At 40.9% G+C, this 27,856-nt stretch overlaps 1 protein-coding gene across 3 annotated transcripts; it reads right to left on the reverse strand.

The window, feature by feature from the left end:
- Window positions 1-527: 527 nt before the first annotated feature.
- On the reverse strand, window positions 528-26,635 carry DNAJC5G (DnaJ heat shock protein family (Hsp40) member C5 gamma). Of its 3 annotated transcripts, none has more exons than XM_070734982.1 (6): window positions 26,551-26,635; window positions 17,111-17,229; window positions 13,700-13,913; window positions 10,124-10,277; window positions 6,857-6,940; window positions 528-1,524 (listed from the first exon to the last, which is right to left on the reverse strand). In XM_070734982.1, the coding sequence occupies exons 2-5, from the start codon at window positions 17,221-17,223 to the stop codon at window positions 6,861-6,863; spliced, it is 561 nt and encodes a 186-aa protein (XP_070591083.1). In that variant the 5' UTR covers window positions 17,224-17,229; window positions 26,551-26,635; the 3' UTR covers window positions 528-1,524; window positions 6,857-6,860. The 3 variants fall into 3 exon arrangements, with proteins under 3 accessions (XP_070591083.1, XP_070591082.1, XP_070591081.1); XM_070734981.1 differs by having other exon boundaries at window positions 26,168-26,568; XM_070734980.1 differs by lacking the exon at window positions 26,551-26,635 and adding an exon at window positions 26,244-26,539.
- Between the last annotated feature and the right edge of the window lie 1,221 nt (window positions 26,636-27,856).

Raw genomic sequence — 27,856 nt, forward strand, 5'->3', positions numbered from 1 at the left:
CCATTAGGAAAGAAATAAAAGTTTGGAATTTGGGTGGGAGGAGGAGGAGGAGGAAGAAGAGGAGGAGGACAGTCGCTGCCCAGAGTGAAGAGAGCGTTTCTTTTCTCTGGGCGCTGGCAGAGTTATATTCCCTCTCCAAGCGCCCAGAGAAAGGAAAACGCTCCGTTTGCTCTGGGCTGCGAAATCCTCCTTAAGTGCCACTGAAAGGCTCCTCTGGCAGCCCAGAAAAGCCCGAGATGGCCGGGATTAAAGTGGGAACGGCAGGAAAATGGCCGGGCTTTCGTGCCGCTCTCAAATTTCCTGGGAAATTTTTCTGGGCTCGGGTTCTTAAGTAGAAAATGGTTCTTAAGGAGAGGCAAAAAAATCTTGAACATCTAGAAACGTTCTCCAATAGAGACATTCTTAAGTAGAGGTACCACTGTACTTCACACATTCCCATCCAAGTTAACGTGCAAATTAAATGTTCACTATTGGTATGGTTGCAAGGCCAGCTGTTGATCCTTAAATAGCATAATCCAACCCACAAATATATTAAAAATAGCAATTTATTATTTGCCTTTGTTCTACTAAAACTTTCAGCATATGGGGAAAACTCGGATGCCTTTGAAAGGCCAAGCAGAGATTGCACACAAAGTACATAAAACCTACCCCAATATTCCCAGGAATGTATGAATGAATACATTCTATGGAAACATGCACACAAAAAGCCCCAGTTCTTTCCTTCAGAAATATTTAATTGTGCTGATAAAATCCTAACAATTTCCTTTTTTAATCACAGTGTGAAAAATGCCCTTGCCCGGTACTGCCCCACAGAGAAGGATTCGGGGCAGTTTGAGAGGCAGGATGCTACACGGCAACTAAAGCTACCTGGGGCCGCAGTTCATCGTGCGTGAGATGATGGGCAACACCAACTTACCAGGCAGGCACTCCAAACCCCACCACGCTTCACACTGAGGTGCAGCTTGGCACCAATGCATAGATCAGAAAGGGCAGTCCCAGTGGCCAGCCCTAGCAGGGCATTTTGCCTCCCTGGCACTGGGAAGTGGGGAGCCCAGTGAGTTGGGTTTTGGCAAGGGCACAATACGGCTGGCTTAAAAACACAAAATACCAAGATTGGAAGGAGAAAGAACGACCGGGGATAAATACTGCTGGACTAGCAACATTCATCCGTTTTCTTTTCCTTCCGTGCTGTGGGAATGCAGGCTAAAAACAAAGAACTGTTCTGCTGCTGGAGAAGGGGAATCGGTTCCTTGGGCCCAGTGAGGCGGAGCTAAAGTCTCTCTCTCTCTTTCCTCCAAACCAGCCCCTGGCAAGGTCTGAGTATGCCTGCGGCCATGGTCCCTGAGAAGATTTATGACTCTGAAGCAGGCATCCAGGCACCCTCACCAAAGTCACTGCACAGCATCACAACTGGAGAGGGAGCTCTTTGTCCAGAGTCCAAAATGATTGTTAATTCAGGCCTGGGCTGGATGTCTCTGGAATGGTTGCTGGAATAGGAACTGTGCTGTGACTGGAAACCGAACTCTGGTGGAGGGAAGAGAAAGCGAGGTTAGAAAAGAAGGAAGGAAAGATAGAAAGCTTTAAAGCGAGTTTGCCTACTACTGCAAAGTTGGCTCTTCTATGACACATAGACTTCAACTCCCAGAATTCCTGAGCTAGCGTGCATTGGCTCAGGAATTCTGGGAGTTGCAGTCTACAAGTCATAGAAGAGCCAACTTTGCCTACCCTTGGCCTGCTAGAATGAACAGATGTCTCTACTGGGGCTTAAGAAATGCCTGCTCTTGGTCTGTGCACAGCCATTTGTGATCTGGAGAAAAGAATGCCTCTTTTTCTGAATCTTCTCTTCCAGTGCTAACCAATGGATCAGTCACCAAACTAGAAGAGACTGAGAAAGAGCCAAAGCAACTACAGACACATAAAGTAAGACAATTGCTCAGGGTGGCCTTAGCATTAGAGACTTGTTACACTATCATTTCCATCTAAGCCAGAAGTCCCCAATCTTGGCAACTTTAAGACTTGTGGACTTTAACTCCCCAAATTCTTAAAGTTATGAAGTTTGGGGACCCCTGAGCTAAGTGGCTATCAATATTATTATTATTATTATTATTATTATTATTATTATTATCATCATCATCATTATTATTAATTAGATTTGTATGTCGCCCCTCTCGGAAGACTCGGGGCGGCTCACAACAATAATAGAAACAATATAACAGTGAAACAAATCTAATATTAGAATAAAACATATCTAAAACCCCATTAATTTAAAACCATACAACACATACATACCAAACATAAAATATAGAAGCCTGGGGAAGGTGTCTCAGTTCCCCCATGTCTGGCGATAAAGGTGGGTCTTGAGTAATTTGCGAAAGACAAGGAGGGTGGGGACCATTCTAATCTCTGGTGGGAGTTGATTCCAGAGGGCTGGGGCCGCCACAGAGAAGGCTGTTCTCCTGGGGCCCGCCAAACTACATTATTTGGTCGACAGGACCCGGAGAAGGCCAATTCTGTGGGACCTTATCGGCCGCTGGGATTCGTGCGGTAGAAGGCGGTTCCAGAGGTATTCTGGTCCAATGCCATGTAGGGCTTTAAAGGTCATTACCAACACTTTGAATTGTGACCGGAAACCAATCGGCAGCCAGTGCAGGCCATGGAGTGTTGCAGAAATGTGGGTGAATCTAGGGAGCCCCACGATGGCTCTCGCGGACGCATCCTGCACGATCTGAAGTTTCCAAACACTTTTCAAGGGTAGCCCCATGTAGAGAGCGTTGCAGTAATCGAACCTCGAGGTGATGAGGGCATGAGTGACTGTGAGCAATGACTCCCTGTCCAGGTAGGGCCGAAACTGGTGCACTAGGCGAACCTGGGCAAACGCCCTCCTCGCCACAGCCAAAAGATGGTGTTCCAATGTTAGCTGTGGATCGAGGAGAACATCCAAGTTGCGAACCCTCTCTGAGGGGGTCAATAATTCCCCCCCCCAGGGTAATGGATGGACAGATGGAATTGTCCTTGGGAGGCGAAACCCACAGCCACTCCGTCTTATCCGGGTTGAGTTTGAGCTTTTGAGCTATTGCTGCTCGTGTGCAATGACTGAAACTGCTGCAGGTATTCCTGGCCATGGCTCCTTCGTCTTCTACTTTGCCCATCTCCACGTGCGTTCAGCTGCATCAATCATCCAGGTAAATCTCAGGCATGTACCATATTTTTCAGAGTGTAAGACACACCTTTTCCCCCCATAAAAGAGACTGGAAATTTGGGTGCATCATATACTCTGAATGTAGCTTTTTCAAAGCTTTGTTTTCCAGCCCTAACCAGAGGATAAAATGATGTGCTGAAGCTGACCAGACTAAGGATGCTAGCCAGATGAATACTTGGTTGGTAGATTCCCCCCCCCCCCCCTATTTTCCTCCCCCAAAACTAAGGTGCGTCTTATATTCCGGTGTGTCTTATACTCCGAAAAACTACCACTTTGTGACTTGCGCAGCAATTTGCCACCTCCATCTCTCCATGCGGCCTTTGATTGGCAAGGGGTTTGTTCTCTGAATGTGTATACCATAAGCCTTACAATAGTAAGTTTCTGAGTGTGTATCCTCAGGTTGTAGTACAGGTAGGCCTCGAATTACAACAATTACAACATCATTTAGCGACCATTCAAAGTTAAAAAGGAAAAAGTGACTCATGACCTATAGGTTATTACCCATAAAGTCCTACATGGCTCAGAGCCAGACTCTCTACGGGACCATTTCTTGCCGCATACCTCCCAGAGCCCAATAAGAGCACACAGAGTTGGCTTCCTCCAAGTCCCATCACCCTGGGGGGGGGGGAACTATTGACCCCCTCTGAGAGGGTCCGCAACTTGGCCGTCCTCCTTGATCCACAGCTCACATTAGAGAAACATCTTTCGGCTGTGGCGAGGGGGGCGTTTGCCCAGGTTTGCCTGATGCACCAGTTGCGGCCCTATTTGGACCGGGAGTCACTGCTCACAGTCACTCATGCCCTCATCACCTCGAGGCTCGACTACTGTAACGCTCTCTACATGGGGCTACCTTTGAAAAGTGTTCGGAAACTTCAGGTCGTGCAGAATGCAGCTGCGAGAGCAATCATGGGCTTTCCCAAATATGCCCATGTTACACCAGCACTCCGCAGTCTGCATTGGTTGCCGATCAGTTTCCGGTCACAATTCAAAGTGTTGGTTATGACCTATCAAGCCCTTCATGGCACCGGACCAGATTATCTCCGGGACCGCCTTCTGCTGCATGAATCCCAGCGACCAGTTAGGTCCCACAGAGTTGGCCTTCTCCAGATCCCGTCAACTAAACAATGTCGCTTGGCGGGACCCAGGGGAAGAGCCTTCTCTGTGGCGGCCCCGGCCCAATGGAACCCACTCCCCCCAGAGATTAGAATTGCCCCCACCCTCCTTGCCTTTCGTAAGCTGCTTAAAACCCACCTCTGCCCCCAGGCATGGGGGCACTGAGATACTCTTTCCCCCTAGGCCTTTACAATTTTATGCATGGTATGTCTGTATGCATGTTTGGTTTTTATATTAATGGGTTTTTAACTGTTTTAATATTGGATTGTTATATGCTGTTTTTGTTACTGTTGTTAGCCGCCCCGAGTCTGCAGAGAGGGGCGGCATACAAATCCAATAAATAAAATAAATAAATAAATAAATAAACTAAACAATGCAGGTTGGTGGGACCACGGGGGAGGGCCTTCTCCGTGGCTGCCCCGGCTCTATGGAACCAACTACCCCCTGATGTCCATACTGCTCCCACCCTACATGAAGACCTTTGCCGGCAGACCTGGGGGCCATGGATTCAATTCAATTCAATTTATTAGATTTGTATGCCGCCCTTCTCCGAAGACTCGGGGTGGCTCACGGAATAATTCTATGTATATGTGCCATATGTGTACATACATATTACACACAGGCACACAAAAATATACACATGTGCACACACAACAGATATAAAATAAGGCATATGGAACAAATCTAATATATTTTAAAAAGTACGACATAACCCTATATAATACTCAATCAGAATTGTACATCTTTCATGGCCAAACTGTATGAATGGTGTGTATGCTTGGGATTGTGACTGGTGTTTTTATACCCATGGGTTTTATTACAGGGTTTAGTTTTAGATACATTATATTCGACTTCTTTTTATTGCTTGCATCTTTTAGTATTTATTATGTTATTTTGTAAGCCGCCCTGAGTCCTTCGGGATTGGGCGGCATAGAAGTCGAATAAAATAAATCAATAAATGACCAGGTCACGTGATCGAAATTCAGATTCTTGGCCACTAACTCACACTGATGACACTTGCCGTGTCCTGGGGTCAGGGATCCCTTTATATTTACTGACCCCTCTCATCCTGGACACAAATTGTTTCAACTCCTACCCTCAAAACGTCGCTACAGAGCACTGCACACCAAGACAACTAGACACAAGAACAGTTTTTTCCCGAACGCCATCACTCTACTAAACAAATAATTCCCTCAACACTGTCAGACTTTCTACTAAATCTGCACTTCTATTCTACTAGTTTTTCTCATCATTCCTATCACCCATTTCCTCCCATGTTGACTGTATGACTGTAACTTGTTGCTTATATCCTAAGATTTTTATTAATATTGCTTCTTCATTGCTTATTTGACCCCTATGACAATCATTAAGTGTTGTACCACATGATTCTTGACAAATGTATATTTTATTTTATGTACGCTGAGAGCATATGCACCAAGACAAATTCCTTGTGTGTCCAATCACACTTGGCCAATAAAAATTCTATTCTATTCTATTCTATTCTATTCTATTTTGCAAACCTTATGACCAGCAAAGTCAACGTGGAAGCCAGATTCACTTTAACAACTGTGGCAAGAAAGGTCGTAAAATGAGGCAAATCCCGCAAACGACTCACTTAGCAACAGAAAGGTGGGGTTCAATTGTAGACGTAACTCTGGTCATGGCATTGGACCAGAATACCTCTGGAATCGCCTTCTACCGCACGAATCCCAGCGGCCGATAAGGTCCCAGAGTTGGCCTTCTCCGGGTCCTGTTGACCAAACAATGTCGTTTGGCGGGCCCCAGGGGAAGAGCCTTCTCTGTGGCGGCCCCGGCCCTCTGGAATCAACTCCCCCCGGAGATTAGAACGGCCCCCACCCTCCTTGTCTTTCGCAAGTTACTCAAGACCCACCTATATCGCCAGGCATGGGGGAATTAAGACATCTCCCCCAGGCTTTCTTATATTTTATGTTTGGCATGTATGTGTTGTATGGTTTTTAAATTGTTGGGGTTTTTTTAATGTAATTTTATTATTAGATTTGTTCCATTGTTATACTGTTTTTGTTGTTGTTGTGAGCCTCCCCGAGTCTTCGGAGGGGGCGGCATACAAATCTAATAAATTTAAATGAACTCGAGGACCACCTGTGTTAGTAAAGAAAGCAGCAGAATTCCATTCCATAACAGATTTTAACCCACCAAGCTCTTGCACATGCAAGGGATAGTCTGGAAAAAGCTCGTCCTCCATGCAAAAAGAGCTTAGATCTAACCAGGGGTGTATTTACATTTCAGAAAATAAAGAGATACAATAGCAGATTTGGGTGAGGAAAAGGGCCAGAGGTCTTCAAATTTGTCAACTTTAAGACTTGTGGACTTCAATTCCCAGAATTCTCCAGCCAGCTCTGCTGGCTGGAGAATTCTGGGAATTGAAGTCCACAAGTCTTAAAGTTGACAAGTTTGGGGACACCTGTTTAGACCCTTCTGAATCTAGACACACCAGCTGCCAAAAGGCTCCTGCAGCTTCCCCATGACTTTCCCACCACACACCAGGGATTGTGCCCTGCTTACAAGGTCATGGCTTGCGGGGCCGATTCTCATCTGTACTGTGCAATGTTGTATTTGCTGTGGGCTGCATTCGGATAGCATCGCCACCTAGGGAAGATACACAATATGTCAGCACGTCATTAACAGTAGGTTCATGAATTTGATATTGATATAGTGAGAAAATATTATTTCACTGAAAGAGTAGTAGATCCTTGGAACAAACTTCCAGCAGTAACTGAATTTAAACATGCCTGGGATAAACATATATCCATTGTAAGATAAAATACAGGAAATAGTATAAGGGCAGACTAGATGGACCATGAGGTCTTTTTCTGCCTTCAGTCTTCTATGTTTCTGTTTCTATAACATTGATAAAGGGAAACCAAGTAGAATGCTTGGCTGCAGAGCTAGAGGTATAACAAGCAGGAAGAGGGAGATTGTGATCCCGCTGTATAGAGCGCTGGTGAGACCACATTTGGAATACTGTGTCCAGTTCTGGAGACCTCACCTACAAAAAGATATTTGACAAAATTGAACGGGTCCAAAGACGGTCTAAAAAACCAGTGGAAGGTCTTAAGCATAAAACGTATCAGGAAAGACTTCATGAACTCAATCTGTATAGTCAGGAGGACAGAACGGAAAGGGGGGGCATGATCGAAACATTTAAATATGTTAAAAGGGTTAAATAAGGTTCAGGAAGGAAGTGTTTTTAATAGGAAAGTGAACACAAGAACAAGGAGGCACAATCTGAGGTTAGTTCGGGGAAAGATCAGAAGCAACGTGAGAAAATATTATTTTACTAAAAGAGCAGTAGATGCTTGGAAGAAACTTCCAGAAGACGTGGTTGGTAAATCCACAGTAACTGAATTTAAACATGCCTGGGATAAACATAGATCCATCCTAAGATAAAATACAGGAAATAGTATAAGGGCAGACTAGATGGACCATGAGGTCTTTTTCTGACGCCAATCTTCTATGCTTCTACGTTTTCTATTAAGCCGGGGAACAGGAGGAAAACACAACTCGCAACATTCCATTAGCAGCAATTATTTGTCCTAGACCTGAGATTGGCTACCTTACAGGGAGAGAGGAGAGAGTCTGAACTTGATGATGATGTTCATCCATCGTTTTCGAAGAGGACCTTGATATCTTGGAGGGGGTGTCAAGATTTGCATGTGATTTGGTTAAAAGTGAGGGAGAGGTTCGCGCATAGTCAGCCTCATTCTCTCTTCCCAGATTCCATCTTGCTCCAACAGCAGGACAAGAGACAAGACAGTTGGAGATGGTCTGGGTGCATTGGTTGACCAGGGCGTCTTTCTTGTCTTGCCGTGCTCTTAGTGTACCACATCATTTGCAGAGACCGCTTCTCATGACCAGTCGGAGTTCGACACCCAATTTAGTCCAATCCTGTGCTATGCGTAGGAAAACCAATTAAATATGATGTGTGAAATGTGTGTACAAAATGTGATGTGCAGTTGTGAATGAATTGGCTGACTGATTTTAATATATATGGGATTTTAGTAGTAATTTTTAATTAATTAGACTAGTTGTTGTATTGTTTTTGTATCTTGTGAGCTGCCCCGAGTCTTCAGAGAAGGGCGCCTGTTGTGGTTGGCTGTGGCCCAGCTCCTGCCCCAGGGAATGTGGAGGTGGAGGCAGGAGAAACGTCAACATGTCCTAGGCCTGTTTTGTTGTCGGCAGTGTCAGAGAGTGCAGTTTCCTCGGACGAAGAAGGAGGTGGGGGTGACTTGGAAGAGGGGGGCTTGGCACACAGCCCAGGAAGCCAATCACATTATCTTCAGTCGATTCAGATGACGAAGTGTTAGACCCACGCAGGCGCAGACTTATGCATCGAAGAGACCAATTGAGGAAATATTACAGGAGATAAGAGAGGCCACCTGTGATTGGGTGGGGCTCCAGTAATTAGAGCTGCTGCTATAAATAGCAGCGTGCTAGTTTGGCCGTTGTGGAAGATTATCTGATCGCAGTTCTTCAGGATCGTGCCTCGCTGTTTCTGAACTTTGTTTGTGGATTTTTCACGCCTTTGACACCAAAGCAGAGTAAAGTGTGTGTGTGTTTCACTTCGTGGGAAGAAGGAGGGCTGTGACGTTTCTTCACAGCTACTAGCTAAGTACTTAAGGACTGACTTGTGCAGCCTACAAGGTTGTTTTGGGGGAGAGTGCTCTTTGCAATACAAAAAGGGTGCTTTGTTTCTTTTGAATTTTGTGATAAAGGACATTGTTTTGAACTTTCAAACGTGTGTGTGTCTGAAATTTGTACCCGTGAATTTTCGGGAGGCTTCTACCAGAGAGCCCGGCAGAACAGGCGCCATACTATTATTATTATTATTGTTGTTGTTGTTGTTGTTGTTGTTGTTGTTGTTAACAACAGCAGCAGCAATAATTTATCTACGACTATCCAGCCTCTTCTTAAAATTCTTTAGGCGATGGCAAACCCACAATGTCAGTAGCCAGTATGTTGTAATTTTATATAGTTTTTATTTCCCCCAGGAAGCTCTCCCCCAAGATTTCTTTAAGTAAAAAAAACTTTTACCAACACATTCTGAGGAGATGTAAAAAGGATGAGCAAACCACATGAGGGTTTATATTGCATTTGTTACACCTCGGTCTTAATGCAGATACTTTTTCTGTGTTTCTTGTTTAAATCACTGAAAAGTAGTGCTGACCAAGTTTGGGTCAGCACTGAATGCCATTTTCAGTCATACAAAGCATAATCTGTGTGGAATATTTCCCATTTTCCATATTAAATTGGAAAACTAGCAGGAAAACCAGCAGAAAAAATATTGATTTCTTCCTGCCATTAATTGCAGAAGTTAAATAATTTCCGCCTAATAGGCCCAGCCAGCTAATTACTTGATCTCCTGGAGATCAGAAACTTCAGGAAGAAGTCAGTACTTGCAAGAGATCCCTGAAAGACAGCAAATGAGGGAATGAAAGGGCAGAGTTCATGTGAACAGGATGTATCTAACATAGCCTAGAAATAGCAATGGCATTTAGACTTATATACCCCTTCACAGTGCTTTGTAGCCCTCTCTCAGAGGTTTATAGAGTCAGCCTACTGCCTCCAAGAATTCCTCATTTTATCAACCTCGGAAGGCTGAGTCAACCTTCAGCCTGGTGAGATTTGATCTGCCAAATTGCAGGCAGCCAGCAACCATTCTAACCACTGTGCCACCGCAGCAATGTGGGAGAAAGCCAAAACATTTCCCTTGGCTCTGGGGATCAGCAAGTGCATGAAACCGAATTTCACCCTCATCCCTAACAATCTCACCATTGTCTTCTGCACGGATCTGGGCCTCCAGGTCTTCAGGATTGACATACTTGTAGGACTCATCATCTTCAGGGGGCCGGCATTTGCCACAACAGAAGCAGCAGCAACAACAGCAGCAGCAACACGTCAAGAGGCCACAGCACGCTACTATTGTCTGCAGAAGGGGTGCAAACGACAAAATTAGCCTCCTCTTAAGAATAGTCAATAACAGACATTCCTTCTGGGACCACGTGTTGTGAGCCGCCTCGAGTCTTCGGAGAAGGGCGGCATACAAATCTAAGTAATAAATAAATAAATAAATAAATAAAATCAGTTTCCCCCCCCCCCCCCGGAGATTCGCATTGCCCCCACCCTCCTCGCCTTTCGCAAGAGACTTAAGACTCATTATTTGTTTGTTTGTTTATTAATTAATTAATTAATTAATTAATTCATTCATTGGATTTGTATGCCGCCCCGCTCCGCAGACTCAGGGCGGCTAACAACAATGTTAAAAGACAACATGTAAGAATCCAATTTAATAAAACAACTAAAAACCCTAATTATAAAAAAACCAAACATACACACAAACATACCATGCATAACTTGAATGGCCTAGGGGAAGAAATATTTTAACTCCCCCATGCCTGGCGACAAAGGTGGGTCTTGAGTACTTTGCGAAAGACAAGGAGGGTGGGGGCCATTCTAATCTCTGGGGGGAGTTGATTCCAGAGGGCCGGGGCGGCCACAGAGAAGGCTCTTCCCCTGGGCCTTGCCAAACGACATTGTTTGCTCGACGGGACCCGGAGAAGGCCAACTCTGTGGGACCTTATCGGCCGCTGGGATTCGTGCGGTAGAAGGCGGTTCCGGATGTATTCTGGCCCAATGCCATGTAGGGCTTTAAAGGTCATTACCAACACTTTGAATTGTGACCGGAAACCGATCAGCAGCCAGTGCAGGCTGCGTAGTGTTGCAGAAACGTTACTGCCACCAGGCTTGGAGCGATTAGATCTCAGCCCCCTGGCTGATGAATAATAATTAATAATAATAATAATAATAATAATAATAATAATAATAATTTATTAGATTTGTATGCCGCCCCTCTCCGAAGACTCGGGGCGGCTCACAACAATAATAATAACAATGTTACAATGGAACAAATCTAATATTAAAAAACATCTAAAAACCCCATCATTTAAAAACCATGCAACACACGCATACCAAACATAAAATATAAAAAGCCTGGGGGAGATGTCTCAGTTCCCCCATGCCTGGCGATACAGGTGGGTCTTAAGTAATTTGCGAAAGACAAGGAGGGTGGGGGCAGTTCTAATTTCTGGGGGGAGTTGATTCCAGAGGGCCAGGGCCGCCACAGAGAAGGCTCTTCCCCTGGGGCCTGCCAAACGACATTGTTTAGTCGACGGGACCCGGAGAAGGCCAACTCTGTGGGACCTTATCAGCTGCTGGGATTCGTGCGGTAGAAAGCGGTTCCGGAGGTATTCTGGTCCGGTGCCATGTAGGGCTTTAAAGGGCTTTAAATGTTTGTATGGCTGTTGTTTCAGTGAGTATGACTGATTTTTAACACAATTGGGGATTTTAGCTTGTTTGTTTAGTTTTAATTTAATGGGATTTAGCTCATTAGTTTTTATATGTCGTAAGCTGCCCCGAGTCCTCGGAGAAGGGCGGCATATAACTCCAATAAATAAATAAATTGTCAGAGCATTAACTAGCAGAAATGATCTCCGAGACCGCCTTCTGCCGCACGAATTCCAGCGTCCAGTGAGATCCCACAGAGTTGGTCTCCTCAGGGTCCTGTCAACCAAGCAATGTTGGCTGGCAAGGTCTAGGGGAAGAGCCTTCTCCGTGGGGGCCCCACTGTCCCCACCCTCCTTGTCTTCTGAAAGAGTTTAAAAACACATCTTTGCTGCCAGGCCTGGGGACATTAGACCTTCCCCCTGACCAACGAATGTCATTAGTGTGATTATTGAATGAATGAAAATGAATGTTTTAAAGTTAGAATCTTTAAGAATCTTTTTAGTATATTAATTGGATAAACTGTATTGTTATGTTTTTGGTATATGCTGTGAGAAGCATACAAGTCCAATTAATTAGATAGATAGATAGATAGATAGATAGATAGATAGATAGATAGATAGATAGATAGATAGATAGATAGATAGATTAGATAGATTGATTAGATAGATAGATAGATTTATTAGATAGATAGATAGATAGATAGATAGATAGATAGATTTATTAGATAGATAGATTTACTAGATAGATAGATAGATTTATTAGATAGATAGATTGATTAGATAGATAGATAGATAGATAGATAGATTAGATAGATAGATTTATTAGATATATAGATATATAGATAGATAGATAGATAGATAGATAGATAGATAGATTTATTAGATAGATAGATTGATTAGATAGATAGATAGATAGATAGATAGATTTATTAGATAGATTTAGATAGATAGATAGATAGATAGATTTATTAGATAGATAGATTTATTAGATAGATAGATAGATAGATAGATAGATAGATTTATTAGATAGATAGATAGATAGATAGATTTATTAGATAGATAGATAGATAGATAGATAGATAATTAGATAGATAGATAGATAGATTTATTAGATAGATAGATTTATTAGATAGATAATTAGATAGATAGATAGATAGATAGATAGATTAGATAGATAGATTGATTAGATAGATAGATAGATTTATTAGATAGATTTATTAGATAGATAGATAGATAGATAGATAGATAGATAGATTTATTAGATAGATAGATTTACTAGATAGATAGATAGATTTATTAGATAGATAGATTGATTAGATAGATAGATAGATAGATAGATAGATTAGATAGATAGATTTATTAGATATATAGATAGATAGATAGATAGATAGATAGATAGATAGATTTATTAGATAGATAGATTGATTAGATAGATAGATAGATAGATAGATAGATTTATTAGATAGATTTAGATAGATAGATAGATATATTTATTAGATAGATAGATTTATTAGATAGATAGATAGATAGATAGATAGATAGATAGATAGATTTATTAGATAGATAGATTTATTAGATAGATAGATTTATTAGATAGATAGATTTATTAGATAGATAGATTTATTAGATAGATAGATAGATTTATTAGATAGATAGATAGATAGATAGATAGATAGATAATTAGATAGATAGATAGATAGATTTATTAGATAGATAGATTTATTAGATAGATAATTAGATAGATAGATAGATAAATAGATAGATAGATAGATAGATAGACAGATTTATTAGATAGATAGATTTATTAGATAGATAGATAGATAGATAGATAGATAGATTTATTAGATAGATAGATTTATTAGATACATAGATAGATAGATTTATTAGATAGATAGATAGATAGATTTATTAGATAGATAGATAGATAATTAGATAGATTAGATAGATAGATAGATAGATAGATAGATAGATAGATAGATAGATAGATAGATAGATAGATAGATGGGAAAAAATAGCTGGGGAAAGGGAACAAGACCTGTCTCTTCCTCTTCTACGAGCCACCTACCTTGAACCAACACTTGGACATGAGGAAGTAATACTTCACACTTTCTTCCCCAAACTGCTCAGACACGTAGAGTCCCATGGAACCGTATTCATCATAGAGAGCCCGCTTGTTCTCATCGCTGAGAATTGTGTTGGCATTATTGATCTCCTTGAACCTCTCTGCTGCTTCTGGATTATCAGGATTCTTATCTGGGTGATATTTCAAAGCCAGTTTCCTAGAGGAAAAGGTGTGGGAATACATATTTAAGCCACATTAGCAAGCATCCTACACAATGTTAATAGGTAATAAGCAGTAATGGGTTCCTGGGGGTGGGGACGGCATTTCAGTGGGGAAAATGAAGCTGCGCATGAAGTTCTGCGTCCCTGACAGGCATGCCCCACGCGAGACCTGGCTTCTGCGCATGCACCGGAAGTGAAATCTCATGCGATGACGCCGTCACGTGCAAGATTTCACCAATTTTCGGCATTCTTTTATTTCTGTGAAACAAAAAACCCGCAGAAAATCAGTGAAATCTTGAACACCTGAGCATCCAAGCATGAGATTTCACTTCTGGCACAGGCGCAGAAGCCGAATCTTGCGCTGATGTGCACTGCCCACCAGACACTGACTTATTTTCAGCGACCAGTTAGGTCCCACAGAGTTGGCTTTCTCCGGGTCCCGTCGACTAAACAATTTATTTATTTATTTATTAGATTTGTATGCCGCCCCTCTCCGCAATGTCGTTTGGCGGGACCCAGGGGAAGAGCCTTCTCTGTGGCGGCCCCGACTCTCTGGAAGCAGCTCCCCCCAGAGATCAGAATTGCCCCCACCCTCCTTGCTCCTTAAAACCCACCTCTGTCGTCAGGGGGAATTGAGATATTCGTTTTCCTCTAGGCCTATACAATTTATGCATGGTATGTTTGTCTGTATGTTTTGCTTTGTATATAAGGGGTTTTATAAAAAAATTATGGAATGTGCAAAATTAGACATGATGACAAAACGCTTGAATAATCAAGTAGAAACAGAATATTATAAAATATGGAACAAATTATATGAATGGTGGAATTTTAAAAATAACATTAAAAGTTAAAGTAACAAGAATTTAGAATTTCTTTTTGTACTTCATTTTTATTTTATTTTGTTTGACTTACAAAACATTTAAACAACATACAATACAACATTGAACATTTACGATTTATATATTTACAAGATTTATTTTTTACAATTCTATTTACTATACCTTTTTCTTAACTTCCACCCAGTTGTATATTTTTTCCCACACTTTGTAATAGTCCTTATTTTGTTGGTTTTGAATCTCATATGTTAATTTACTAAATTTGGCGCAGTCTAATATTTTTTTAATCACCGTTTCTTTGTTTGGAGTCTTATCTTGTTTCCAAACTTGTGCATATGCTAATCTTGCAGCAGTAAGCAAGAATTTAGAATTTCTTGAACTCATAGTTTTGAAATTTTATAAGTTAGAGTTTAATAGTTTAAAAATGTTTATAGTAGAATAAACTTAGATATACTATTCATTATATTATATTTTTTGAATAAGTATTTTACAGATAAAGTAATTAAATTAATATACTGTATAGAGTTAAATTTAATAAATACCTAATACAATTGTATCCTATTTTTGTATTGATCTGATTATAGTTAGGTTTTTATTTTTTGTAGTACAGTAGTTAGACTTCTAAGATAAGCGGAGCAATGGCAGCTCCTTGTTTAATGTTGTATGTCTTTGTTTGTCCTTTTAAAAAAATTCAATACAAATATTTTTTTTTAAGTAAATATTCGATTTGTCATACATTGTTTTATTATTGTTGTGAACCGCCCTGAGTCTACGGAGAGGGGCGGCATACAAATCTAATAAATAACAACAACAACAACAATAATAATAATAATAATAATAATAATAATAATAAATTCCCTTCCTAATCATGCCAAACATGGAATTTGCTTTTTTTACTGCTGCTGCTGTGCACTGGATTGACATCTTCATTGAGTTGTCCACCAAAATCCCAAAATCCCTTTCTTGGGTTGTCTCAGAAAGCTTGGTCCCCATCAGTTGGTAGATATAAGCCCTGGCTTCTGTGCATATACCGGAAGCAAAATCTCACGCGAAGACACTTGTGCGTGCAAGATTTTAACAATTTTCGGCATTCTTTTGCTTCAGTGAAGCAAAATAACACTGAAAATTAGTAAAATCTCTCATACATGAGCGTCTTCACGGGAAATTTCGCTTCTGGAGCATGTGCAGAAGCCGAACCTTGCACCGACACCTGAACCCACACTGGTCTCTTGGAGCGCATTAGGAGCGCCGGAGACAAGGAACCCCCACCAGGTGATGAGCCATCAAAACTCAGGGAAGTCAACAGCTCCTTCTATAGTAAAAACTATTGACTGGGTTTTTAGTCTTTCCTTCTGTTGTGGCCCGCCAGCAGCCCATGCAATGATGGTGGATCAAAAGGAGACTGACTTGGTGGTGCGCCAGGGTTCTGTGCAGCTGGCACCTGAGTCGGGTAGTGGGGAGGATGGCAGGGGCTCAGTGTCAGAGGCAGAGGTTCACCCAGCTTGCAGAGGAAAAGTATAACATGTGCCATTTAAGGGGCACAGAAAATTGATTTATTAGATTTATAAACTGGTTTATTAATTGATTTATTAATTGCCAGTGCTGCTGCATTTTGCATCATCATACAGTTGATACCCCAGGACTACTAGAAGGAAGACTGCAGAAGTCCAGCCTGTAGAATAATGTAACATGCCCTAAAATGTCATCCTTAATGAGTAGAATAACAGAAAATAATCAGAAACTTAATTTCCATTGAACACCTTAACCAAGAGTAAGCTCGTCAAGTGTGTAAATATACCCACAGATTTTAGCAAAGCTAGCCAGCTAAGGGCTTATCGGAGACTTCTGATGTTGGGTGACGAAAGATCTCCTGCTTGGCTTCTTTCTTGGGCACGGAAGAATGCAAATAACTCTGTGTCTCTGTTTGTTACAATCTGTTCACTGTTTTATATGCAGTTTTCGCTTGCCTGCCCAACTATCAAAAGGACCAAAGACTCTTGTGAAGTCAAATATTTATTTGTTTGTTTATTAGATTTGTATGCCGCCCCTCTCCGTAGATACATATACACACAATCTTCAACCTTACATTATGTACAATAGACCTCTCCCTTTTTCTAAGAGGTCTGTAAGGGGCATGCATAAGTACACCTTTGTGCGTACTGTTCCTGTCCTAATGTCTTTTTTATCTTTTCTATCACTACTTTATACTTTTATTATGTTAAACGTACTACAATACAATACAATATTTGTATGACAAATAAAATAAATAAATAAATAAATAAAATAAAATAAATATCTTGGACATAAGGAAGGCTAACTTAAAACCCAATCTGAGAAAGACAGAAGAGGTATCCGACCTGTATGCTTTCTTGATGTCTTCGGGGGAAGCACCCTTTTCCAAGCCCAGGATGTGATATAAACTTTCTCCAGCCCGTGACATCTTCCTCTGTGGCCGGCCTCCTTCCGCCATCTTGTTCTAAATTAAACAGCAACACGAAGGGTTGAGTTATAGCACAAAGAGGGTGTCATCAGAGGGTGAGCAGTGTGGTCGGGCGGTAGGAAAAGCAAGTAGGATGCTTGGCTGCATAGCTAGAGGTATAACAAGCAGGAAGAGGGAGATTGTGATCCCGCTATACAGAGCATTGGTGAGACCACATTTGGAATACTGTGTTCAGTTCTGGAGACCTCGCCTACAAAAAAAGATATTGACAAAATTGAACGGGTCCAAAGACGGGCTACAAGAATGGTGGAAGGCCTTAAGCATAAAACGTATCAGGAAAGACTTAATGAACTCAATCTATAGAGTCTGGAGGACAGAAGGAAAAGGGGGGACATGATCGAAACATTTAAATATGTCAAAGGGTTAAATAAGGTCCAGGAGGGAAGTGTTTTTAATAGGAAAGTGAACACAAGAACAAGGGGACACAATCTGAAGCTAGTTGGGGGAAAGATCAAAAGCAACATGAGAAAATATTATTTTACTGAAAGAGTAGTAGATCCTTGGAACAAACTTCCAGCAGACATGGTTGGTAAATCCACAGTAACTGAATTTAAACATGCCTGGAATATATATCCATCCTAAGATAAAATACAAAAAATACTATAAGGGCAGACTAGATGGATCATGAGGTCTTTTTCTGCCGTCAGTCTTCTATGTTTCTATGTTTCATTGTAAAAGACAGTACAGTGGTACCTCGAGATACGAGTTTAATTCGTTCCGGACCTGGGCTCTTAAGTCGAGCAGCTCTTATCTCGAACGACTTTTCCCCATAGGAATTAATGTAAATAATTTTAATTGGTTCCAGCCCTCAAAAAACTCACAAAGTTAGTCTAAATTATGCAGAAAGACATGTTTTTAATGAAGAAATGTACATGTACTGTACATATAAATGAATAATGAAGTTTCTTTCACTTAACTTGTAAACTTTCTTAAACTTTTAAATTTACATATGTTCAACTTCTCTGCCACCCAATCCTGTAGGACAGAGGTCCCCAACCCTTTTTGCACCAGGGACCGGCTTTAAGCGATCAAGAGAGGAATGGGTGAATGAATGGACGGAGGGTGGGAAGGAAGGAAGGAAAGAGGGAAGGGACAGGAACAGAGGAAGGAAGCAAGGAAACTTATGAAAGGGGAGAGTAAGAGAGGAATGAGTGAAGGGAGGGAGGGAGGGAAGAAGGTGGGAAGGAGAAAGAAAAGAAGAAATAGAGGAAGGGAAGGTAAAAGAGAGAAAGAAAAAGAGCAAGAAAGAAAGAAAGAAAGAAAGAAAGAAAGAAAGAAAGGGGGAAGGGACAGGAACAGAGGAAGGAAGCAAGGAAACTTATGAAAGGGGAGAGTAAGAGAGGAATGAGTGAAGGGAGGGAGGGAGGGAAGAAGGTGGGAAGGAGAAAGAAAAGAAGAAATAGAGGAAGGGAAGGTAAAAGAGAGAAAGAAAAAGAGCAAGAAAGAAAGCTGCAAGCACCCCCCCGAGCCCCCCAGGCCGGCTGCAACCTTTTAAAACACGCGTGCCGCTTCGCAGCTGTCTCCTGAAGCCGAACGCGGAAGTTAGCGTTTGGCTTCAGGAGACAGCTCCTTGGCGCTTGTATCTCGAATTTGGGCTTGTAAGTAGAACAAAAATATCTCTCCCCTCCCAGCTCTTATCTCGAGTTGCTCTTAAGTAGAGCAGCTCTTATGTCGGGGTTCCACTGTACATGCCTGTTGATCAAAATGTCTATTGCTACACAGGAGTGGAGACAATGATGGGCTCCTACAGGTACGGTCAGGTAGGCAGAACAGGTAGTAAAAGTTTTGGTCAGGTATGCAGAACCGGTAGACAAATTTTGAATTTTTTTCCCCTTCAGGGCTCTGGGTATGTTTTTCCTATTGCAGTAAATGAGGTTGAATGTGTATAATTTTAGAAGAACTGTGCGTGTGTGTACATACGCACACAATCTTCAACCTTACATTATCTACAATAGACCTCTCCCCTTTTCTAAGAGATCTGTAAGGGGCGTGCCTAAATGCACCTTTGTGCCTACTGTTCCTGTCCTAATGTCTTTTTTATCTTTTCTATCTCTACTTTATACTTTTATTATGTTAAACATACTACAATACAATACTATATTTGTATGACAAATAAAATAAATAAATAAATAAAATAAATACACATAAAGTTTATATAGTAGATAATGTATATTTTTGTGTCCCTGTGTGTAATATGTATGTACACATACGGCATACAATATTAAATAGTATATTTTGGAGGTTCAGTAATAGTAAATAGATAGGGAAATTGTATCTCTTTGAGGCAAGGAGAGGCCAGGCACATTAATCCAAACCCTTGACATGACTGACATCAAGTTGGCTATCTTTAATAATAATAATTATAATTATAATTATAATTTATTAGATTTTTATGTTACCCCTCTCCGAGGACTATATAGTAGATAATACATATTTTTGTGTCCCTGTGTGTAATATGTATGTACACATATGGCATATGGCATACAATATTAAATAGTATATTTTGGAGGTTCAGTAATAGTAAATAGATAGGGAAATTGTATCTCTTTGAGGCAAGGAGAGGCCAGGCACATTAATCCAAACCCTTGACATGACTGACATCAAGTTGGCCACCTTTAATAATAATAATAATAATTATAATTTATTAGATTTGTATGTCGCCCCTCTCCAAGGACTCGGAGCGGCTCACAACAACAGCCAGTCACATGACCTTTAAGCCACCCCAGTCACATCATCAATCCACTCCCACCTGGTCACATGACTGGCAAGCCACACCCACAAAATAAGCCACACCCACAGTGTGGTTATAAAAAAAATTTGCAGCCCTTCACTGGGTGCAGATAACTTCTGCTCTACATTCCACTGTGAAGGAAGCAAGGATCTGGGTAATATTCAGGGAACGCATCTTGTGCTGTAGAGAACTCTCGCTCATGTCCTTTGCTTGAGGGTTATATCTTAGCCTGCTAAAATGATGAGAAGAAAAACCTTATTACAATAGAAAATAACTCATACTTGGCTTTCAGAGATTACGAAAGAGGATACAGAATTCACTCCAGAAGCTATGCTATTAGGAGTTTGGAGAAAACACTACTCAAAACAAACAATGCTTCTTACAACACACATAAACACCGCAATGAGAATTGCGATAGCACAACTCTGGAAAAATGACCAGACCCCAACGGAAGAATTAATTACAGATAAGATATATACATGTGTGGAGATGGACGAACTCACTAACTCAATGAAGGGAAACAAAATCACGGAATCAAAACGAACATGGCAAAAATGGCATGAATGGGTTCAAAAGAGAATATAGAAACAATATAATAAGAAGCAACAGTACAATGGAAACAATCTACAGCAACCTTGTAAAAAGTTTTATTTACCAGTTATTGAATATAACAAATATTAGAATATAAAAGTATGAAATATAATGTATATAATGGAATGTAACAGGTAAAAATCTATTATAAGAATTTTAACAGAGATGGTTTATAATCTGTAAAACAGAATAATGTGTGATTTGAACTATAGGTGAAAACTCAATAAAGAAATTTAAAAAAAGAAGAACTTAATTCTGTGGTCCTTAGTAAACTGCCTTGGCACGAGGAGGGGAAAAAAAGGGGGGAAGTTGCTAAGTAAACAGATACTGTACCTTACTCACCAGAAAGTGAAAGAAAATATGAAGCAATAATCATGCCAGGTTTTGCCCTGCTGCCTGTACAAAACAACTCAGGCCAACAGGAAGGGAAGGTATGTTTTGCCTTCCCTCTTTGGTAATAACGACTTTGCCTTAAGTCACTGAACCTGTGCGTTTTGAATCCCATTTCATTCAGCTATAAGAATAGAAGCCTTCAATTCACTGCCTAATCCTCAAATAAGCTCCAGCTCTTCTTGGTGCTTTGAGGCTGCTTATTCGTGGAACCAGGGGACAAAACTGGGCAAGGTTCAGTTCTGGTTCTAGCCTTGGTCTCTCTGCCTCAGTTGAACTGGCTCAATGGAGAAAATAACGACGTGGCCATCTGGGTCAACAGAAGCCGCTCAACTGATTTATGGCAGTGGTTATTATTTGGGGCCAACATGGATATTGTTTATTAACCTTGCAGGCAGTGAAGGGCTGCAAAAAGTTTTACTACCACACTGTGGGCGTGGCTTATTTTGTGGGTGTGGCTTGCTGGCCATGTGACCAGGAGGGAGGGATTGACGATCATGTGACCGGGGGGTGGCTTAAAGGTAATGTGACTGGCTTAAATGTGGCCAACTTGACATCACTCACGTCAAGGGTTTGGGTTAGGGCGCCTGGCCTCTCCTTGCCTCAAAGAGATACAATTTTCCTATCTATTTATTATTACTGAACATCCAAAATATACTATGTATATATGCCATATGTGTACATACATATTACACACGGGCACACACAAAAATACATTATCTACTATACAAATTGTATGTATACACATGGACGCGCAGGCTCTTCTAAAATTGTACACATTCAATCTCATTTACTGCGATAGGAAAACCGTCGACTAAACAATGTCGTTTGGCGGGACCCAGGAGAAGAGCCTTCTCTGTGGTGGCCCCGACCCTCTGGAACCAGCTCCCCCCGGAGATCAGAACTGCCCCCACCCTCCTTGCCTTTCGTAAAGTTCTTAAGACCCAGCTCTGCCGTCAGGCATGGGGGAACTGAGACATCTCCCCCGGGCCTATACAGTTTATACATGGTATGTTTGTGTGTATGCTTGCTTTTCATAATGGGGTTTTTAGTGTTTTTTAAATTATTAGATTTGTTCTTACATTGTCCCGAGCCGCCCTGAGTTTGCGGAGACGGGCGGCATATAAATCCAATAAATCTAATCTAATCTAATCTAATCTAATTGTCTTTGTTATTGTTGTGAGCCGCCCCAAGTCTATGGAGAGGGGCGGCATACAAATCTAATAATAATAATAATAATAATAATAATAATAATAATAATAATAATAATAATACCCAGAGCCCAGAAGGGAAAAAAAGAAAAAAAATCAAAAAATTTCTATGGGTTCTGCGTACCTGACCATACCCTGTAGAAGCCCATCTCTGCTTCCAGGGAAGTGGCTCAGCTTTTTCTCCAGGTACTGTGTTGTAGCTTCACCTAGTTTAAATCAGGATTTTCCTCTAAGTCCAGCCTCCCTTGTAGTACACAGCAAGGCCCTCCTGTTGTGCTACCAGGCCAGCAAACTTAAGACAGCCTGAGCAGGCTCTGCAAGGCTGACTGTCTTAGTTAGATTAATTCCCCCAAAGGCTGAGTCATTTCATTTGAAATGCCAATGGAATGAGGCTGTCCTGCACCAGGTATAGGTTGGGTGAGTTTTCTGCAATAGCCATTAGCCAGCACTGAATGCTGCTAGTAGTTCCTGGCCAACAGAACAGTAAACAATGAGTGTTTGCTGAACAGAAGTTAAGGAAAGAAACTTCCTAAGGAAGAGTTACCATATACTGTATATATGTCTAACAATTTTCATTACATTTTTCTGGTTATGTGTAAAGAAGCTTGTTTCCTTTCATTTATGGGCCACAAAAATGTTTATTCACAGGCAGAAATCTATGTAATTAACTGAACAGAAAGGTTCTGGGAAAAACGTATCCTTTCTTCTTCAAACCAAAGTTTGAGCCAACGTTATAAAATGTTGGTGCTTGGTTTCAAAAGCTTTGTGGAGAAATAAAATCAAGATCTTCAGGTTACAAGCTTTCCAATTGACTTCATTTTCCAGAACAGCTCCAGTTTCAAAACTTATAGAAGGAAGAAGTACACCTTTACACCTTTAGATCCATTCTAACGTACAAATGTTGTGCCTTATGATTCTTGACAAATGTATCTTTTCTTTTATGTGCACCAAGACAAATTCCTTGTGTGTCCAATTACAATTGGCCAATAAAATTCAATTCTGTCCTGTCTTTTCCTGTGTGTTTTCAACCTCAAGAGTTTACTTTATCTTAACAATCCTACAAGACACAGTACAACTCAAATTGCTCCCTGCCACAGCAAACAAAAACACAACTAGCAATGTGATAAGGCATTCCCTGTTTGGAGACTTTAGTATGCCCTTAACAGATACAATCAATCCTACCACTTAAAGAGTCTTAGCTGACATTATCAGGATAATGTCAAGATGACATCATCATCTTCATCCTACTGCATGAGATCTCCACATAAGGCTATGGAGTTTTCTTACTTCCTCTTCTTTTATTCCAGAGCAGTCAATATATAGTAAGCCTTGCTGCCATCTACTAAAAATCCCATAGTTCTATTTAATAAAAGTCTATATTACAAAAGATCACATTGGTAAGGACTTGTGCAAGACGTGTAAAAAGCTGCCCTTAGTATTCAAAATGTTATTTCTCTAAAGCTGCCTAAATAAATAGAGGTGTCTGTCCTCAATAACAATTCAAAAACCTTACTTTTGCATTCCGCATACCAAAAACATTTCCTGCCGCCTGAGAGACAATTCACAGAGAAGGCCCTCTCTATTCAGGAAATAAAATAATCTAATTTCCGTATCTAGACTGAATTGCAAGCTTAAGTTTCTAGCACTTAAACAAATTTGCTAGATTGCACCTAAACAATAGCAAGAGCATATGCACCAAAGACAAAGTCCTTGTGTGTCCAACTACATTTGGCCAATAACGAATTCTATTTTATTCTATTCTACTCCAAAGAACAGAAACAAACACATCATAAACCAACCTCCAATAATCTAAATAGAGCCCAATTTACCTAATACAATAAAAATGTTGAAAGAGATTTATGTTTGATAACTGAATTTTCTAAAAGGACAAATTAACGCAAAATAAAACATCCCTCATTCTTTTATCACCTCTCCTTAGTTTGGTAAGCAAAGGGGATGCCCCAAAACAGCCAAATCTTAATTTCCTTTCTTGCTGGCACTAAAAGGAATCAGATGTTCCATGATTAACCTTCTTGTTCAGGATATCCCAAATTGATTAGTTATTATGCAGCCTTTATAACTAATATGTGATTAGCTTCTAAATTATAATTACAGACTGATAAAAATATGCAAAGTTCCCCATTTGCTACTCCAACTCCATAGAGAATTCTAATATTTTGGAAGAAAAATAAGCAATGGTTTGATTCATAATAAGTTGAAAATAGATCAGCTATAAAACTGTTGTTCTTAAAGTAAATTATACAGCAATGGAAAGTCTCAGTCCCTGTTCCTCCTGGACAACCTGCTTCCCGGCTCATTATTCATGTCAAGAACTATATTAAATTATGCTCCAAGGCATAATTTATAGGACAGTTTTTCAAACTTATGGTCCATGGCATTTCCACTGGAGAATAATTTTTTTTTTAAACCAGGCAATTTTCTATCACAGGAGCTTTGCTTCTTGATCAGGAGTTCTGGGGTTTATTTTTTCAAAACAGGTTCCGCAATCTTTAACAAGAGTTGGAAACCCCCTGTTTTATCAGATTCTATTCTTCTGCCACCCAGGTATCTTGAACTTCATTGTTTGCAGCTTCAATAACTTTTCATATCCGATTCCTGTTTTTTAGAACTGCAGAAAAAACAATTGCTACCAACCTGTCTTCCACTGAGGACCTGTATACTACAGGAGTCAAAAAGAGGGCTGTGAAAATATTTACAGATATCTCACATCCTGGATAAAAACTGCTTCCACTGCTTCAAAACGACACTATAAAGCACTGCACACCAGAACAACTAGACCCAAGAACATTTTTCCCCCGAACTCCATCACTCTGGTAAACAAATAATTCCCTCAACACGGTCAAACTCTTTACTAAGTCTGTGCTACTATTAATCTTCTCATCCTTCCCATCACCCATTTCCTCCCACAAATGACTGTATGACTGTAACTTTGTTGCTTGTATCCTTGCAATTTATATTGACCACTAGTTCCTAATATGATTTGTTTGCTTATTTGTACCCGGACTATCATTAAGTGTTTGTACTTCATGATTCTTGACAAATGTATCCTATTCTTTTATGTACACTGAGAGCATCCCCACCAAGACAAATTCCTTGTGTGTCTAATCACACGGCTAATAAAATTCTATTCTATTCTAATTTCTATTCTATTTTCTCTTCTCTTCTATTCTGTTCTCTATTCTATTCTATTCTCTATTCTATTTTCTACTCTATATTCTATTCTATTCTCTATTCTGTTTTCTACTCTATATTCTATTCTATTCTCTATTCTGTTTTCTACTCTATTCTATTTTCTACTCTATTCTATTCTATTCTATTCTCTGTTCTATTCTATTCTCTGTTCTATTTTATACTCTATGCTATTTTCTATTCCATTTCCTTTTCTATTCTATTCTCCATTCTATTCTCTATTCTACTCTATATTCTATTTGCTCTTCTATTCTATTCTCTATTTCATTCTATTCTATTCTCTATTCTATTTTCTACTCTATTCTACTCTATATTCTATTCTATTTTCTGTATTCTATTTTCTATTCTATTCTCCATTTCATTCTATTTTCTCTTCTATTCTATTCTCTATTCTATTCTCTCTTCTATTCTATTTTCTATTCTATTCTCTCTTCTATTTTCTATTCTATTCTCTCTTCTCTATTCTATTCTATTCACTATTCTATTTTCTACTCTATTCTACTCGATATTCTATTCTATTCTATCCTATGCTATATTCTATTCTATCCTATATTCTATTCTCTTCTGCTCTGGCAGGTCGCCCTCCTCCTTGCATGGCACCATTTCATTTTCACAGCATCCGACCTGTTTTAAATCCGTTCCTTAGCGGCCAAGTTATTGCGATAGAAATGAAACAAACAAGCAAACACAATACAAGCAGAATTTCCCCACTTTCGCTTTCGTCAGCCCCAGGGTGGGGTGGAGGGAGAAGCACGAAATTCCCCATCTTACTACTACAAACCCGGGTTTCCTGGCTCTCGCCCTGGATCCGCGTCTCTTCGTTCCTCAGCCGCGTCCTTTTAAAAATCAATGGTTACCTTTTACCTAGAGTCCAGTAAGCCGTCGCTCCTTCGCCCGGCGCCCGCTCGACCTCTTGGGCCTAAATAGCCCTTCCAGAAAATCCGATTATTTCCGCCCGTCCACCCTACCGACTTACATACTAAGAGTTTGCAATTCTCTAAACTGCACGGCGCGCGTCCCGCGGAGAAATAATAGTAATAATTAATTAAAAATATCCGCTCCTCCCGCCCGGAGATGCGGAGAAGTCACGGGAACCGCTCAAGCCGCGTCTCCTCCCTCGCTTGCTGATCGCCAGCCGCTCGACCGGCCCTCCAGCCCACCTACCGCTGGCTCGTTTGTTCCGCTCACGGGAAGCGCGACCGGCCGACCGGCCTCCAAGGTGCTCAGTGCGCAAACGCGGAAGTGTTCGGATTCGAGAGGTGCCAATCGGGAGTCTGCGCGGCGGGAGGGATTCCGCGGGAGCTCCTGGCGGAGACTTCTCCTGGTGAGATGCCTCGCAGGGCCCTCGTAGGTGTGAGGGCTTTGGGGGATTTTGCTTTTCCTGCTTGCTGAAATGAATAGAATGGAATGGAATAGAATAGAGAATAGAATAGAATAAAAAATAGAATAGAGAATAGAATAGAGCAGTGTTTCCCAACCTTTTTTGAGCCGCTCAAATCCTGGGGAACATTTGGGGGGGGGGGGGGGGGGCTAAAAAAAGTTTGGACAAAAACCCCTCTCTTCCTCCCTTTCGCCCTATTTCTCTCTACCTCCCTCTTTCTTCCCCCCTCTCCATCCTTCTTTCTTCCTTCCTTCCTCTCTTTTTTGCTCTTTCCCTCTCCCTCCTTCCCCCCTTTCTCTCCTGCTTGCTTTCTCTCTCTCTTGCATTCTTTCTCTGTCTCTCTTTCTCTGTCTCTCTTGCTATCTCTCTTGCTTTCTCTCTCACACACTTTTTCTCTCTTTCTCTCTCTCTTGCTTTCCTTCTCTCTTTCTTTCTCTCTCTTTCTTTCTCTCTTTCTCTCTCTCTTTCTCTCTTGCTTTCCTTCTCTCTTTCTCTTGCTTTCTCTCTCATACACACTCTTTCTCTCTCTCTCTTGCTTTCTCTCTCACACACTTTGTCTCTCTCTCTCTCTTGCTTTCCTTCTCTCTTTCTTTCTTTCTCTTTCTTTCTCTCTCTTTCTTTCTCTCTTTCTCTCTTTCTTTCTCTCTCATACACACTCTTTCTCTCTCTTGCTTTCTCTCTCTTGCTTTCTCTCTCCTCTCTCTTGCTTTCCTTCTCTCTTTCTCTTGCTTTCTCTCTCTTGCTTTCCTTCTCATTCTCTCTCTCTTGCTTTCTCTTTCTCTCTTGCTTTCTCCCTCTTTCTCTCTCTCTTCCTCTCTCTTTCTCTATTTCTTGCTTTCTCTCTCTCTCTCTTGCTTTCTCTCTCACACACACTCTTTCTTTCTCTGTCTTGCTTTCTCTCTCTCCTTCTCTCTCTTGCTTTCCTTCTCTCTCTTTCTCTTGCTTTCTCTCTCTCTTGCTTTCTTTCTCTCTCTCTTGCTTTCTTTCTCTCTCTCTTGCCTTCTTTCTCTCTCTCCCTCTTGCTTTCTTTCTCTCTCTTTCTCTCTTGCTTTCTCTCCTCCTTTTTCTCTCTTTCTCTTTCATACACCA

Source organism: Erythrolamprus reginae, chromosome 1, assembly GCF_031021105.1.
Source record: "Erythrolamprus reginae isolate rEryReg1 chromosome 1, rEryReg1.hap1, whole genome shotgun sequence".
Lineage (NCBI taxonomy): Eukaryota > Metazoa > Chordata > Lepidosauria > Squamata > Dipsadidae > Erythrolamprus > Erythrolamprus reginae.